The following is a 16,413-nucleotide window of genomic DNA, read 5'->3' on the forward strand; positions in this document are numbered from 1 at the left end:
TTTTTTTTTTTTTTAGGTCAAGGGCACTTTGTCAATGAACGATGTGTGCAGAAATATCGCGGGGGAGTTGAATGGTTTGGCTAGTCGCAATTTCGATCGAAAGAGGCCTATCCTTAAGATGGGTTATTAATGTCCAGGCAATTGTGGGGAGATCTTACGCTATTTGAAAGCTTTATATCTGGTCGGGAAAAGGCAGACTCTTATGAACGTGATTGTTGACGGTAGTGAAAGGATGAGAAATGGGGAGGGAGGAAAAAGAAGGGTACTATGAACCCCATGAGAGATCTTCGGAGGGGTTGGAACCAGGGGAACCCTTCTTAAAAAAGTTTTATTAAGTCCTGGCAAATTGGAGCAGTGACTCCATTCGTGATGATAACTTTCTTGAACAATCCTCGAATTAGCAGGCGGGAACACCGTTTTTAAATTACGCCCTCGGTAGAAAAGATAAGATAGTTTATTATTGACATACTCAGTGGCTCGTTGAGACCCACTAACGATCTCTGTAACGACATACATTCGATTTGACATGAATCCACGCTGTCATGACCCATGTACTGTTGTAAGAGAACCAATATCACCTTTGTTGAAGGGAACGCGATGCAGGTTGGCTTGAAACCCCTCCCACCCTGATTCCTTTCATCCGGTGGCACTTCATGAACATCCTCCAGCATTTCGATAGATGGCTGGAATCTCGTGGCAACATGCCTCTGCTCTCAAGTGGATGAGCATGACATCTCGCAGGGTCTCGGATCACCAACGAGCTAGACACATGACCGTGGCGAATCTGCACATCGAGGAGCACGGCACAGGGACTCGCAAGATTCGGTAGTAACAATGGTCAAGAGTGATTATTCATCAGCTATCTTCCTTTAGAACATGGCCCAGAGGCTGATGATTACAAGTTGTGAATTGCCGTTTCCATTGTCTTTCAAACCGGCCAAACACCCGTCTTAAACCCGGTTGTCCCGTGGTAACGCATCCTGGGATATCGTTCTAGCAGGTGATGTTGGCGATAGGGTGCAGCTCTGTATCGTTGCTGATCCGAATTTCCCAATAGGCCTTCCCCATCGTTTTTTCGCGGCAGCCATAAGGAAGGCCACGCCAGTCCCAAGTTTTAGCGTAAGACTCGACCCTCTTCTCCATAACCTTTCTCTCTGGCAGATCCGTGCAGTCTAAGTGATCGCCCCTTGCTTCATAGGAATAGCCGTAGAATTCGTTGCCACCCAAAGCGGTACTATAAGTCAGGTCGCAAACGTTTTTGTCCCAGTCTTCCGTTGCCTTCGCCTTCGTCTCCACCAGTGCCTCGTGCGCCAGATCATGGGACTGTTCACTGAACCAAGCGCAAATCCCAGTAAACATGGTACCAATGGACGCTATGATCACAGGGATGATGGGGGCTACCATCTAGGTTGATGAAATGCGTTAATGATTGTGCTATCTTTGCCTGTATGCCTCGGAGCTTACAGTTCAGAATAACTCAAAAAGAGTTGCGCTTGTACCTGATGGCGACTTGAATCAGCAGTTCTTGGTCGTGAGTCTAGCTAACCACAGTTCGATCAGCAGAGTCCTGTACTTTACGTTAGCACGGTAGTAGTTTCAGACAAGGGAAGGGGTCTATACGCCTTGAAAGTCTTTGTATTCGTTCCGGATAAGGCGGTGTTCTGTAGCTTGCATTTGCAAGACAGAGAGTGGGTTCACACGTCGAATTTACAACGTGAATCTGGTCTTGGTGGTGGCGGAAGGAAGAAGATCGGATGAGAAGAGAGGGAAAATGAGGGTGTTATAGGATGAGCGGAATCGCCGATAAGTGTCAAGATAAGGGGAGATATACTTTCTCAAGGCGTTTCTCAACAAAAGTCCTGGCACCTGTTACCAGTGAATGCAGGCAAGAAAAGCCATTATGTGGATTATCGTGAGCGATTGTCCAAGAGACGGAAACCTTATTCTATTGGTGCGGGGTAGGAAATACAACCTCATTATACACAATGAATTCCGCGACAGCACGTAAGGACCTACCGACAATCTCTATAACGCCACGCGTTCATTGAAGATGATCAAATTCACCTTATCCGGCTTTCACAGCATCATGACCCTGATGCCGGCATAAGCGGACCAATATCATCTTGTTTCAAGGGCACGGGATGCAATTTGACTTGGAACCCCTCTCAGTATGGCTTCCTCATGATGCCATTCCAAGGATATCCCCGAGGACTGCGATGGATTTCTAAAATGACAGGGAAACATGTGTCTGTTTTGAAGTGGATCAGCATATTTCTCGAACAAGCTGCGATGGCCAATAAGATGGCATTTATAACAAGGTCGCGCCTGTCACAGCAATGAATTCTTCTAGAGCACGGTCGATGACCCGCAAAATTCGTGGGAGGCTGTCTGAGATATGATCCTTCTCAAGGGCAAGAAATCCTTCGACCCACAACGATCCAGCAAAGTAAGCCGAAGGGTGTCCCGAGTACAGTATACCACCAAGTAATCATTTCGGTTTTAGCTTCGAGGTTAACAACCTCGGGTCCGTAAAGGATTCTGTGCCCGAGAATCTGGGGTGTTCTAGATTATCCGACCAATCACTATGGCCATGGACTTCGGCCGCCAATGATCTCACCCATCTGACAGTCAGATGTCAGAATTGCATTTCCTAATAGCATAGCTCACTCCTTCTTACGATCCTTCTCATCCCTTCTCGTCCACGGAACCATCTTCCGACATCACAAGAAGTTAGCGTTCCCACAAGGAATTAGTAAAGCACACCCTAACGTATCAAAGTCTCCTCTACGTGACATACATATCCTCCGAAGGATCGCCCTAGCGCAACACCATTCCGAAGACCGTAATTACTTATAGCCCATGTCAACTCACGGAATGCTGTTGCTGACCTTAACATCTTCTCTTCATAAATCTCAAAATGATGAAGAGAATTGCAGTTTTCATTTGCCTCCTCGGCAGTACTGCCGCTGCTATTGACCGCAGCTGCGTTGACATAAAGTTCGACAGCAGTACCAATACGCTTTCAGGTCGATGCCTGCCATACGATAATTCAGGTTACCTTCCTACAGCCTTGGACCTCGACAGATGTTTTGGATATGATGGCAAGGAGCTTACGGTAAGCAATTCCTTGTTTTCATAAGAAGATTGGGGGGACTGACGAGCGTACAGCCGGACGGAAAGAACTTTAGCGACAGCTGTAACAACTGTCGCATGTTCACAGCACCCGATCCGTGGTGGGGCGGGAAGATCTATTGGCTGGGTTGTACTTGTGATGGCAAGGCTGAGGAAGCAACTGCCCCTATTGGTAAGTTCTATACTTCGTTTGTCAATAAGCTATCTTGAGAACCAGTGACTGATGCTACTTTAGAAGCGGCGGTTGCGCATGAGTATGTTCACAACGAGAACGGTGTTCTTGTATGCTAGATATAGGCGATGTATATGAGCGGCACCAGCTGTTGAAGTTGTCTCTACTTTGCTGTCACTATCGCAAATTGAAATGGCATGATGGAAAGCGGTATTTCATTGTCTTCATATGTAGTCATTATGGATAGGTCTAGTTGGCAATGGCGGGTTGAACAAGAGTGTTTCCTAAACCAATAATCAGTATCATCGAGGACATGACATAGCAGCTGTGACTTACCTCCATCAGGATAGACAATCTGTCCATTGTAGAACAAGCCACCCTTTCCAACCAAGAACAAGATCGTAGCAGCCATATCGCTATCATTACCAGGTCGTCCAGCAGGGTTCGACATCTTCTTCTTGATCTCACTCTTATTACCCTCGTCCGACTTGCCAGTGGTCATCTCACTGGGAAACAATCCCGGAGCAATAACGTTAACGCGGACCTTAACATCTTTGCACAGAGTGGCGAGTATGCGGCTGAGATGTGTCACGGCAGCCTTCGATGTAGCGTAGGCGGGTTGACCCATGCTGGAGCCCTTCATCGCGCCGGAGATAGATGAGACATTCACGATTTGGGAAGTATAGCCGGGGACGGCGTCGCGGCCTTTTGCGAGAAGTGGGAGGAAGGCCACGGACATGTAGTATGGCCCTGTGACGTTTGTTTGAAGTGTTTCGGCCCATTGTTCGGGTTTCGTTTTTAAGAAGTGATCAGAGATAGCTTGGGCGTCTGTCATGTCAGGCTCGCCGACCGAAGCTATTTCACAAACAATGTCAGCATAAATCTTGACTATTGACATGGTTCGACTTACAGAACTTAGTCTCATCGTCTCTTGCGATACCAGCGTTGTTGACAAGTAAATGAATACCCTTCGGCTCTTTCTCGCCAACTTCCTTCGCCAGACGGATAGCTTCGTCCTTGGAGCTCACATCACCAGGTAGGACGTGGATACTTCCAGGTCCATCACCATACACCTTCTGGGTCTGCTCAAGGACTTCTGTTCGGCGACCGGTAATGTAAACCTTGGCTCCGTTGGCTACCAAAGCTTGAGTAATCATCAAGCCAATACCCGTGGCACCGCCTGTAACGACAGCAGTGATATGCGAAACATCAAACAAGGCACCAGCCTTGAGGTCGTCATTATTCGCCTTGTCTATAACCAGTTAGCTAGTGATCCATGCAAGACTTTTTTCTACTTACGAATAGCAGCCATTTTGATAGTAGCAATTTGTTGAAACTTATTTAATCTTGGTGGTAAACAGTGAGGTCGTGCAAGGTGGGGAATTGCGCGAGAGCAGAATGGCAGACGGGCAGACTTAAGTAAAAACATGGAAGACATAACGTTGTCGGATTTGTAACAGTGAATTTCTCAATGACGGCAGGACCTGCTCTTTATGATGGGGCTTGCTTCGTCTAACACGTCATTGACTTTTTTGTCTTAGACTGAAATAATATGGGCACCGTGATAGAATTTTGACAGTGACCTCAATGTGATCCAATCGGCACGCATTCATTCCGAATCTCGCTCGGTATATTTTTTGTTATTATCCTCTCTCCTAACCTTCTCTGATTCAAGACCTTACACAACAAGTTACTGTGGTTGTCTTCAGTTGGTCTAATTGACGCGCTGTGGAGCTAGGGGCTGTTGGACGGACCATACCATGTGGAGACAAGGTGCTGCACGATGGCCCTTAAAATAGAGGTGTGGGATTCTAGAAACTGTCGTGGTTGTGTTTTTTTATGATTTGGTACTGGAGTTGACAAATAAAGCAATACAACAGCAATCACAGATTGTGAACCTAAATAATTACCAAAGCGATACGTTTCAACCTGATAGCAATCCTGCGCTTCTGCTGTATCAATGTCTGGTAGCTGACTAACCGTAAGATCAGGCATCATTGGGTATTACGCATATTTAGCGCACGTGGTATATATTCAGGTTCTTTACAGCCCGGGGATACTAGACCGATCTCTCTTCCATTGTCATATCCTCTTTTCATTTCAATACATCGTCCCCACTACATTTGACCGACAATGGATGAGCCTAAACTACAACTTCAGCATCTATCAATTGGTAGCGAAGAGATTTCTCCATTCAAGGGGACTTTGTGTTATAAGTGCCTTGCGATTTCTTGGAAGCTAGATGATTTCGGGCATCGTCAGAGATCAAGAGGCTTTTATGACTGGGCTTTGGATCACTATGAATCATTTGGCGAGCTGGAAGCATCTTGTGAGGCTGGGTGTCCGGTGTGTCAAACATTCTTTTTGCTCCTGACCTACGATGGTCTAGTATCCGGTAGGGACGATCCCTTGCGTTGGTTTCTTGATTATATAGATGATTCCTGGTGTTTGTATTTTGTAAACCACGAATTTGATCTTCGACGTCGGTGGCCCATGTCTGAGGAGGCCAGGAAATATAATCCCACACTGACAGTTCCAACAATAAAAGGTATTATACCTAACTAATGGTCCGTTCAAAACTGTTGTTGACAGATTTCCACAGCCTTCACACCATCAGGTCTGACAAATGATTTGCGTGCTCTCCTCGACGAGAGTATCAAACCCTGGCTTGAAGCCTGTGTATGCCCCGGAGCACATACGGAGTGCCCAAACGTGCCGCGAAATGAAGAGGTGGACTATCGCATGCCAACGAGATTAATTGATGTGGGGTCCGAGATACACCCCACACCAAAACTCATCAATTCAGCGGACTTATCACAAGATGAAAGAAGGTCAGCATACCTGATCCTAAGCTATCAATGGGGGAAGGGAAACGATTCTGCACGAACAACCACGACAAACCTAGAAGAAAGAGAAGATCAGATTAAGATTCAGAACATGCCAAAGACAATTCGAGACGCGATGGACATTACTCGACTGATGGGCGTACGGTATCTCTGGGTTGATGCTGTATGCATTATCCAAGCTGATAGAAATCTCGGCTCACGGCAAGAGGACGTTGTGAAAGCCGACTGGGAAAAAGAGTCGATGAACATGGCAGCTTACTATTCAAACGCCCTCTGCTGCATCGCAGCAGCAAGTGCAAAGGATAGCTCAGAAGGGTTCCTCACCGAAAGGCAAGTAGCGAGATACAGTTACAAAAAGTGGCATAGCCCAGGAGGCGTCTTTTTCCTGTCGCCGCATGCCGTTAGGAGGCGTTTCCGAAGCTCGCTACTTAGCAGGGGTTGGTGTCTCCAAGAATGGCTTTTGTCTCCTCGTGTCCTTCACTGGACGTCCAATGGACTGATTTGGCAATGCTCACAAGGATTCTTCTGGGAAGGTCAGGGTGGATTCCAGGGAGAAACTCCGGAATCCTTTCGCGAGCGGCCCTATTATCCCAAGACTCGACATACAAAGGACTGTATACTCGACCTTGGCTTTGAAGACAAGCATACGGAAGGTATATGTCAGATACTGCAGTGCAACCAAAGTGACATGGTGGGTAAGACCTGGACATCTTTAGTCGCTCAGTTTGTTCAGATGGACCTATCATTTTCTACTGATAGGCTTGCAGCCATTCGGGGGATAGCAACGAAACTGTCCGAACGCCATGGGCTTGAATATTTCGCAGGGTTGTTCCGGTCTCATTGCGTTGAGCACCTATTTTGGAGACCAGAAGTCCCACAGACACCAATAGAGGGCATCAACACATTTCCTACCTGGTCTTGGGCGTCATCACAGGGTGAAATCTCTTTCCGGGAGGGGATGGGGCCCTGCACTTCTCTATTAAGCGACCTCCAGTCGTTCCCCACAGCTGATGATCAAGGTAGTCCCTTAAACTCCACAAATAAAGAACTTCGATTCACTGCACCGCTGGTTAAGCTAAGCGATCTTGAGCTTGAAGATGCAAATTCTGGAAGTGAAGGAAAATCAACAGAGACCGGAGATTCCTCCAATACTTGGCCAGAGCGCAATCGATACAAGGTCGGGGCTGGAAGTCCGGTTTGGCGACGACTGACATGCGTTATACACATTGATACTTTGGCGACTCCCCTGCCTTTGGCTGGCCGTGCCTATTTGTTGGTATTGCGACACGACCACAAGGCAAAGACTCTATACGATGGACTTGCGGTGCAGAAGGATGACCGAGGTTTCTACCAGCGGATTGGCATATTCCTCGTTGGTGGACCACCAGGGGGAGATAGGGAAAGTCCTGAGGACCTTCGAAAATGGAAAACCAAGGTAGTAATGATTTGACTTGAATGTGTATTTTTTTTTCAATGGCTACTTCCACCGTTGCCTCTGATCGCACTTTTCGGGTCTATGCTCTCACCCTTGAAAAAACTGTCGCGTGACTTCGTTATTTATGTAGTGTCAACTCATTATGTTTTACATTCCCGAAACTGAAATAGTTAATACGGTTCTTCCTGGTCTGAATTCTAGAATGAATCATCATCATGCTTAACCAAACTCAATACTGAAGACAGAAATTCATAGGGTAGTTTTCGCTCTAGGTTATCTCGCTGAATTTGTCCAGCGGGAAATTCATCAAGAGCCGACGGCATCTCGCATTAGTTCCGCACTAACAGGGATGTTGGATACGAATTGCCGGACAAAACAGGGTTACATCATAGCGAACTCCGTAAAACATGGTCAATGCATTGTCAAGACAAGACTTTTTCATGCAGATCATTCACAACTGTTATCCACTTGGTTAAACCCCGCGGATGCGCGGACGGAATTCGCGTCGTTAGATATGCCCGAGCGATCAATAAAACGGAAAGTCCGCGGGATGTTGTACGCAATGCGACACGATGCCCCCATCTGTGGGTTTTCGAGTCAGGAATTTGATATCTGGGGCCTACGATAGGATGGACCTGACGCGTGGAGTCGTAGGCGGCGCTGGTCAGTGGCTTCATTGTTGCATTGTGATGGGGATCAACGTCCTGATGTAGCCGTGCATTATCAACATGCAGTTTCCTTTTATGGAGGAATTAATGCTTTAAGAAGCTGAAGTCCCACCATCAAACGATCAGATCATTCACAGCAACCTCTCACACTCGACACTTTACGGTATCATCTTTTGACGCCAACATGGCTGTCCTTCACTCTGATCTAGTGTCTACTTTGACACTCAGCGGTGGTTTAGCAATTCTTGCTTCAGCACTGGCTCTTTATACAACAATCCGCGCCATCTACAATGTCTTCTTCCACCCCCTCTCCAAAGTCCCAGGCCCAAAGCTCTACGCCACAGCTCAACTTCCCTACCTCTGGAACATAACTCGAGGTCAATGGATCGCTCGTCTCTCAGATCTGCACGACCAATATGGCCCTGTCGTTCGATACGCTCCCAACGACGTCTCCTTCATCACCGCCGACGCCTACAAAAACATTTACGGCCACAAGACAGCCGGTGCTAAGATCTTTGAGAAAGACCTTCGCGCCTACCGACAGAAACGGCCTGCTCCAAATCTGATCATCGCCAACCATGAGGATCATAAGCGTCAGCGCAAGCTTCTGTCGCATGCGTTTTCTCAAAAGGCTCTTCGTGGTCAGGAAGGGCTTATCAATCATTACGTTGACCTCTTTATTGAACGTCTTACTCAGAAGGCTCAACAGGGTGAGGCCGTTAACATGGTTGCATGGTACAACTTCGCTACATTCGACCTAATCGGTCACCTCGCTCTCGGTCAGCCCTTCGGATGTCTTGAAAGTGGAAACTACCACCCCTGGGTTCGCAGAATCTTCCATACCATGAAGAGCGTCAGCTTCTCACAGGCCCTGGTCCGTCTCGGTCTCAGAGACTACATTCCTATGTTGACACCCAAGAGGTTGCAGAAGGCTACAGAGGAGCATTGGCAATTCACTGAGCATGCAGCTGGCGCACGACTCGATGCTAAGGATACCAACAGTCAGGACTTTATGTCGTATGTTCTCCGATATAACGATGAGAGAGGAATGTCCCGTCCTGAAATCCTCGAGAACTCCAGTCTGCTTATCATCGCTGGTAGTGAGACCACTGCTACGTTGCTCAGTGGTGCTAGTTACTTCCTTTTGACCAATCGTGACAAGTATGACAAGCTTGTCAAGGAGATCCGGACGACTTTTTCTTCCGAAGACGAGATCACTGCCAATCGTGTTGATCAACTGAAGTATTTACTCGCGGTTCTCTCTGAAACCTTCCGAATGTGTAAGTGATATCTGACTATGCCTCTGATTGCTGCGATCTTGTGCTGACGTGAGAACTCTAGATCCACCTGTCGCCGCCGGTCTTCCTCGAATTACTCCCGAAGGAGGCGAATTCATGGAGGGTTACTACATCCCGGAAAAGGTTAGTGGCTCTAAAATTATGTCATTTTGAACTTATTCTAACTTTAGATCTAGACTTCCGTTTCTGTTCCTCAATTACCCGCCTACAAGTCATCTCAAAACTTCAGAAACCCAGAGCAGTTCGTTCCCGAGCGCTGGTTGGATGATCCTCTTTATGCGAACGATTCTCGAGCTGTGGTACAGCCATTCTCAATGGGACCTCGCGACTGTCTCGGCAAGAAGTAAGCCTACTATCAAATAGTGAGAATTTAAGAGCTAACATGGTATCGCAGTTTGGCCTACGTTGAGATGAGGCTCTTGTTAACGCGCTTGCTTTGGAAGTTTGATCTTGAGTTGATGCCTGAGAGTAAGGATTGGTATGATCAGAAGATCTATATTATCTGGGAGAAGAGTGAACTCAAGATTAAGTTGAAGGAGGTTGTCCGGGAGAAGTAGTGGCGACGAATCATAATTTACAGCAGTTAGTGCACGGAAGGGATCGGATGCAGGAGTGGACAACAAAGTTGTACAATTTCATGGTCTCATCTATGCTATCGTATGTCTCTTCATATCATCATTCTCAGACCTGGCTCCTCTTACGCGGTAAAGTCCTTGTGAGCCAACTCGTAAACAAAACCAGCAGTAACCTTGGCATGCTGCATAACATGATCAAAGTCAACGTACTCCATGGTATCATTAGGAGTGTGAATGTGAGGGTTGTGGTTTCCGAAAGGAGTCTCGAACAAGAACGATGAAGGGTAACCATTTCGGTGAGCAGAAGCGTGGTCAGAGCAAGCATAGCCACAAGTAGACTCCTCGTAAGAAATATCAGCATACTCATCAATGAGAAGCTTAAGGAAGTCATTCTGAGCAGCGTTTGTGAAATCGGTGACAAGACCGAATCGCTCGATGCCGTCGCGACCCTTGTAGCCGACCATATCCTGGTTCAGCATAGCCTCGACTTGAATGCCGAGACGGGAATAGCTGTTGAAAATGTCTTGAGAACCGAGAAGACCGGTCTCTTCGGCAGAGTACCAGTGGAACTCAACAGTGTTGAGATGATCACCCTTGGCAATGCGCTCATCCTCGAGGAAGGCTCCAAGAAGGTTGAGAAGCATAATGGATGCAGAGCCATTGTCATCAGCACCAGGTGCACGACCCGCACCACGGTCATTAGAAATAACCGAATCAAGATGCGATCCAGTAACAACAGTCTTAAGTCTCACCTTTCCAGGAATAGAAACAACGATAGAAGGTTGCGACCAAGCCTGGTGCTGGATAAGACGGACTGAAGCAAGAGGGTGCTTGCTCTTCTTGATGACCTTTTCAACTTCCTTGTGCAGCCACTGCGCAGCCTCAACACCGTAGCGAGAGTTGAAGTAGCGGTTGTGGAAGGAGGAGAATTTCTTGAGTTGCTTCTCCATGGTCTTGGTCTTGACTTTGCTGACCATCTTTGCGACGTTGGATTGGTGGGAGAGTTTGGTGGGGTAGGAGGGGGTGAGGGCCATGAGGCTGGATGCTGGGCTGTGGTCCTTCCATTCTGTGATGTCGAAAAAGTGGATGTGGTCCTGGGGTTGTTAGTGGCGATGGGGGATGGGAGGAGGTGGGTGCTTACGTCGATCATCTGGAACTTTTCATCTTCGGTGACTTCGACGGTCTCACCGGCGGCGGTCTCGAGGGTGAAGAGCTTCTCAGCGCGCTTCTGTGGGGGAGCGGTGGCTGTAGCACTGGCGGCGAGAGCCGCCATGAGAGGGACTGAGTAACGCATGGTGGAGGGTGATGAGATGAGATGAGATGAGGATATCCAGTCTCCAGTGACAAGACGATCACTTTATATACCCATCTCAACATGCGGGGATCTTCGCTTATCAAAAGTTCGACTACTATCAAATTTACTGCCATGCCTTCGGTGGTTGGTTAGACCGCTCTTACGGGTCAATTGAGAGGCCATTTGCACGGTCATTTTGGAAAGCGATTGGAGTGCCAAGTCCGTCTACTCCACATCAGGAAGCTGAAGAGGCAATTGGGATGTAACCCAAGCCGGGGCTTGGATGAATTCTTGTCAACTAGTGGAGGATTTAAAGAAACATTGAGATAAACATGCTCGAAGTTGGTCAGCACTTGTTCCTGGGAACATGCAGGAACGCTGGGCGTTGAGAGGTTCCCCGCGTGGTTGATGGTGTGGTGAGATGAGATGAGGTCCAAGTCAATTGGTTCATACAAAGGACTCATAATCACCGCAAAGGAACAGCCACTACCATTGGAGAAACTCTCAATTGAAGGGATAACTATATGAATGAGGGATCCATTTGGCTTCAGCTATGATTTAAGCTTAATTGATAACATTCCTTCGTCCCGCTAGAAGTTCCAAGAGAGGGGTAAGTAAGCTCGGCTCAAGGTGGCATCCTATCTGGGCAGGTCGGACGGTGATCCCCAGAAATATTTCCATTATTGGAAGGTGGAAAAAGACCGCCAATCCCGACGGACCTGACAGCGCTTTGCCAAGATATAAACAAATGCTACTAATTGTTCGTATCAAAAGGACCTCTCGCCGTTGCACCCCAAGAGATATTAGTTATTCTCTTGGCTTGCTAAACTTGATAGTAATGTTTTGTCGCATGATGCCTTTCCAGGTAGATTGACTCATGCTATGCGGAACATAAAGGTTCGAATACGGTAAAACAAGAATATTTCATAAACATTTGTATTCATTTACTTCCTCCAGGAAAGCATTCTCATCTATCATCTATCTATACAATCCACCAACTCATTCCATCCAATCCATCAGATCAATCGCTTAGTGGCGGTAGATCTCCATGCGCTTCTTAAGGCGGAAAGCAATAGCACGCTTGCGAGCAGAAGCAGACTGAGTGAAGGCACCAGAACCACCGAAAGGTCCAGCAGCGGCACTGTTGCGAACACGGACGATGCAAACATTGTCAGCTCCACCAACAGATCCCTCGCAAGTCATACCCTGAGGCATCTTGACAGTGAGAGGGAAGTCAGTGTTGGTAGCGAGAGAGAGACCACCGAAGCCAACACCGGGAACATCTTGGACGACTTCGGCGGACTGGAAGGCGGCGGGGTCGGTGCCGCCGGATGTGGCGTCGATGTCAGCTGTCATGGGACCGGCACCGTCTTGGTTGATTTGGCGGTAGGTCATGGTGATTTCACCGTTGTTGGAACAGGTGGGAAGACCATTGGTAGCTCCATCACCAGCGGTAGCAGCAACACTAGCCTCGTTAGGCTTGTCGGCCTTCTCACCACCAGCACCGCCTCCAAGACCACCACCAAGACCACCACCAAGACCACCGAGAAGGCCACCGAGGAGACCACCTCGCTGACGCTTCTGCTTGTTGTTGTTGTTGTTGCGGCCACCCTGAAGGCCAGAAATGTCATCCTCAACACCGACACTGGCGTCAGAGCCATTGTTTGTGGGAACGTTGTTGGCACCGGCACCGCCCATGAAGTTGGCGATCATGACGGAGGCGTCAACGGGGCCGTTACCCTGGGTCCTGCCGAGGGCGCTGGCGCGGTCGGTTCCGAGCTCGCGGTCACGAATAATGGCGGTGTCGGCCTGGGAACCGCAGCCGTTGCTGGAGCAGTCACGAGGAGTGCCATCAGCGATGGTGAGACCAGGCATGGAGACACCGTTGGCACCCTCAACTGAGACGACTACTCCGTGAGCAGAAGCGGTGGCGATGAAAGCGGGGATAAGAGCGTAGAAATGCATGTTGAATATGTTTTTTTGTTGAGGTAAAAGTAAAAGAAATTGGGTATCTTAGTGAGAGTAGAGAGGTAGGAAAGATTAAAGTTGTTGAGTATTGAAATAGGCCACCAGGGCTGAGAAGGTAAAAGAGAAGATGGTAGAAGAGATGAGATGATTGTTGGTTGATGAGAAGTTATCCAGACAGAGAATCAAGAGTCTTATATAGACTTTTGGACTGAGATGTTGATCGTTTATCGCCTTATGATACTGTCACTCAGCCTCCCAACCCATTGATCTCTCAAACATCTTGGCCAGTATCACACCTCAAATCAATATCAGCGCACAGATTCTCGTTTCTGTTTCTTAGCCTGCGACATCATAGCCACCTCTTTTTTCTGTATCTACGTTTGAAGTTTCCAAATCTCCAAGTTTGAAGTTTCTAGATGCCCCATGTTGTGGTGTTTCACGTTTCGCTCAGACCACCCAAGCCGTGGTGGATCTCACAACTCTCGGATCCGAAACGCGAACTCTAACATGCTTGGCTAATTTATCTGTTGCGATTGGATCGTCAGATCTGCAGAGAAACAGCTGTGGCTGTGCTGCTGTCGGTATTTGGAAGGCCTCTCGTGAGGGCTGAATTGTGCTGTATGATCGACGTATAGCTTCTTTCTTTCGGTATTCCCGTTGATTATTGGTATTTTTAGTGGTGAAACTTTACTGAGAGACCTTGGCAGAGGCGCAGTTGAAGATATGATCTTACTGGACTTGGCTAAGCTATATCATCATTTGACAGTGACACTATCACTAAGACACAGGCAAGTGACAGAGCCACAAAGATTAAGTCTGCAGTACATTCTACATATCCGTCATACCTTCTATGCCTGGCAATCTATCCATGAATGTTAAAAGTAAATAGGAATGCGAAAACTTAATCTACTCTATCTAAGTTGTGGCAACAACATCCATAGCAGTCAACATTCTCGATTGATTGACCTGAATCTGGCTGATCATCTGTCTGGACTCCAACCCCAGCTCCACTGTTTGCAGTTATCTGATAAGCTGCGATACGCGATAGGTTGGGTTCACAGGCAGTGCCCAGCGTTTCGTGGCAATCCCCGACAAAAACATATTCTATTTCCGCACGATGAAGAAAAAAACGCTTAGATCCCAGTTTAACATCTCTCGGATCACAACGTTACCGAACACCCTGGTCTCCCCCAACTCGGCGCTTACCGGTCGATCTTACAACCCTCGCTTCAGTTGTTAGTGCTGAAACCTTACGCTAAAGCCCCGTTTCATAAGCTCGAAAACCAACCTCGGGAACCATAAAGAATAAAGTAAAAAGAAACTTTAATAACCCAATCACTGTTTAGTTTGTCTTAGTTTTTGACATTGTCTGTTCGGGATTTGTCATAGCGCGCATAGCGCTCATAGCGCCTTGTTTGAAGGCTGCGACATGGAACCTCCTTGTCGCTTCAGAGATCTGACAGGCAGGGGGTCTTGATTGTTTCATGGTGTCACCGCCGAGGTTTTCTTATCACATGTCTGATATCGGCAAGGAGCTTGCGAGGCTATGAAGAATGCAACACTGGGAAGAAATGCGACTGGATCTTCAGATATGATCCACACAGGGGATCGTCTTCTGGAAAGGCAGTGTAGCATCGCAAAGTTGCTTTTGGCGGCTAGAGTTATTCTCCTAACTATGATAATTGAGAATTGATATGGTTGATGATACGGTAAGGGTTTGGGAGTGAATAAAGTCAATTGCAAGCTAAAACAATAGTTTATTCGATAAGCTTGTAGTATAGAGTAACTTTGCCGATGTTATCTTAACAGAGTCTACTATAGTTTACACTTTGAGTATGAACTTTTCGCCACTTGCACCAGCTTTGAGGATGTCAAGCATCTTCTGCGCTGCTCCCAAGCCACCTTCAATGACGTGAGGTCTTGGGGCGATTTTGAGAGCCCCATCTTGGAGATTCTCGTAAAGCCATCCTTCGAAGAGCCACTTCGTAATGTCGGGATATTGTTCAGTGAATCGCGAGCAGTCCGTGTGAATAACTTCAACTCCACTGGGCAAGGCCTTGTCGCTTTGAAATGGGAATAGCGTGCTGAGCTTGATTCCCTGTGAAGAGTCGACTGTGTTGAGTATGTCCGCGATGGAATTGAACGAAGACTCATCAGATCGGGCATCGAGAACGCCTCGAATCTTTAGTCCTGCCGCTTCAACAGCTTGGTTCAGTTTCCTCGCAACATCCGGGTCGCGATAGTCCCAAGCCTCTGCCGCACCCAAGCTCTTCAACCATTCGTGATGCTTTGGGCTCGCAGCCACATATACAGACCATCCCATTGATCGGGCAATTTGAAGTGCCGAAATCGCAGTTGATGAAGCACCGCTCCATATGAAGATAGCACCACGTTCCTCATGGCGTATCTTCCTCCTCAGCAGCCCCATACTATCAAAAAGCGCAATAGATGAAGTGATCATACCAACGGGAAACACAACACCTTCCTCAAATGAAATACTATCAGGCAGGTGAGAAGTCGCGACCTCATCCATGATAGTATACTTCTGGAACGCTGCCTTGTCGCTATTAGGGTAGATTACTCCAGTGGCAAAGCCCGTCACGCGATCGCCTGGCTTGAAGCGTGTGACCCCAGGTCCGACTGAGATGACTGTGCCAGCGAGTTCGCTGCCAAGTACACCTGGGAATTCTTCGATTAAAACTCCAAATGATTGGACTTTCCAGTCTGAGGGGTTGGCAGCAACAAATTCATTGCGGACGAGGAGTTCGCCACGGCCAGGTGAGGGGATGGGGCGTTCATCAAGAGTGAGAGTGCCTTGCTTGTTTGGGAGCAATGAAGCAGTATTTGGTTCAGAGATATTTCCCATGATGTCAAATTCGTAATTGATGCGACGTTAATTGAGAATAGAGATGTGAGTATAACATCTCTGAATCTCACAGCAGTGGCTATGAATATGTACTTCACTCTATACGATTACGAACGCAACACGTAGTTACCAATCAACTCCGTCGGTGCATCTCAACCG

At 47.6% G+C, this 16,413-nt stretch overlaps 7 protein-coding genes across 7 annotated transcripts; 2 read left to right on the top strand and 5 right to left on the bottom strand.

The window, feature by feature from the left end:
- Positions 1–993: 993 nt before the first annotated feature.
- On the bottom strand, positions 994–1,404 carry FIESC28_03376 (uncharacterized protein; the record flags this gene model as incomplete). Its single annotated transcript, XM_031157525.1, has 1 exon — positions 994–1,404. One exon carries the CDS (start codon positions 1,402–1,404, stop codon positions 994–996), a length of 411 nt encoding a protein of 136 aa, XP_031018351.1.
- A 1,513-nt stretch (positions 1,405–2,917) lies between these two features.
- Positions 2,918–3,423, top strand: FIESC28_03377 (uncharacterized protein; the record flags this gene model as incomplete). Its single annotated transcript, XM_031157526.1, has 3 exons — positions 2,918–3,115; positions 3,169–3,304; positions 3,368–3,423. The coding sequence occupies 3 exons, from the start codon at positions 2,918–2,920 to the stop codon at positions 3,421–3,423; spliced, it is 390 nt and encodes a 129-aa protein (XP_031018352.1).
- Positions 3,424–3,553: 130 nt separating this feature from the next.
- On the bottom strand, positions 3,554–4,616 carry FIESC28_03378 (uncharacterized protein; the record flags this gene model as incomplete). Its single annotated transcript, XM_031157527.1, has 4 exons — positions 3,554–3,588; positions 3,641–4,159; positions 4,215–4,556; positions 4,604–4,616. 4 exons carry the CDS (start codon positions 4,614–4,616, stop codon positions 3,554–3,556), a joined length of 909 nt encoding a protein of 302 aa, XP_031018353.1.
- A 3,821-nt stretch (positions 4,617–8,437) lies between these two features.
- FIESC28_03379 (uncharacterized protein) lies at positions 8,438–10,108 on the top strand (the record flags this gene model as incomplete). The annotated part of the gene is made up of 4 exons (XM_031157528.1): positions 8,438–9,533; positions 9,595–9,674; positions 9,728–9,894; positions 9,946–10,108. The coding sequence occupies 4 exons, from the start codon at positions 8,438–8,440 to the stop codon at positions 10,106–10,108; spliced, it is 1,506 nt and encodes a 501-aa protein (XP_031018354.1).
- Positions 10,109–10,248: 140 nt separating this feature from the next.
- FIESC28_03380 (uncharacterized protein) lies at positions 10,249–11,420 on the bottom strand (the record flags this gene model as incomplete). The annotated part of the gene is made up of 2 exons (XM_031157529.1): positions 10,249–11,220; positions 11,268–11,420. 2 exons carry the CDS (start codon positions 11,418–11,420, stop codon positions 10,249–10,251), a joined length of 1,125 nt encoding a protein of 374 aa, XP_031018355.1.
- Positions 11,421–12,449: 1,029 nt separating this feature from the next.
- Positions 12,450–13,385, bottom strand: FIESC28_03381 (uncharacterized protein; the record flags this gene model as incomplete). Its single annotated transcript, XM_031157530.1, has 1 exon — positions 12,450–13,385. One exon carries the CDS (start codon positions 13,383–13,385, stop codon positions 12,450–12,452), a length of 936 nt encoding a protein of 311 aa, XP_031018356.1.
- Positions 13,386–15,210: 1,825 nt separating this feature from the next.
- Positions 15,211–16,254, bottom strand: FIESC28_03382 (uncharacterized protein; the record flags this gene model as incomplete). The annotated part of the gene is made up of 1 exon (XM_031157531.1): positions 15,211–16,254. One exon carries the CDS (start codon positions 16,252–16,254, stop codon positions 15,211–15,213), a length of 1,044 nt encoding a protein of 347 aa, XP_031018357.1.
- Between the last annotated feature and the right edge of the window lie 159 nt (positions 16,255–16,413).

Source organism: Fusarium coffeatum (assembly GCF_003316985.1).
Source record: "Fusarium coffeatum strain FIESC_28 chromosome Unknown BRIP53273_contig_72, whole genome shotgun sequence".
In the NCBI taxonomy this organism is placed as follows: Eukaryota; Fungi; Ascomycota; class Sordariomycetes; order Hypocreales; family Nectriaceae; genus Fusarium; species Fusarium coffeatum.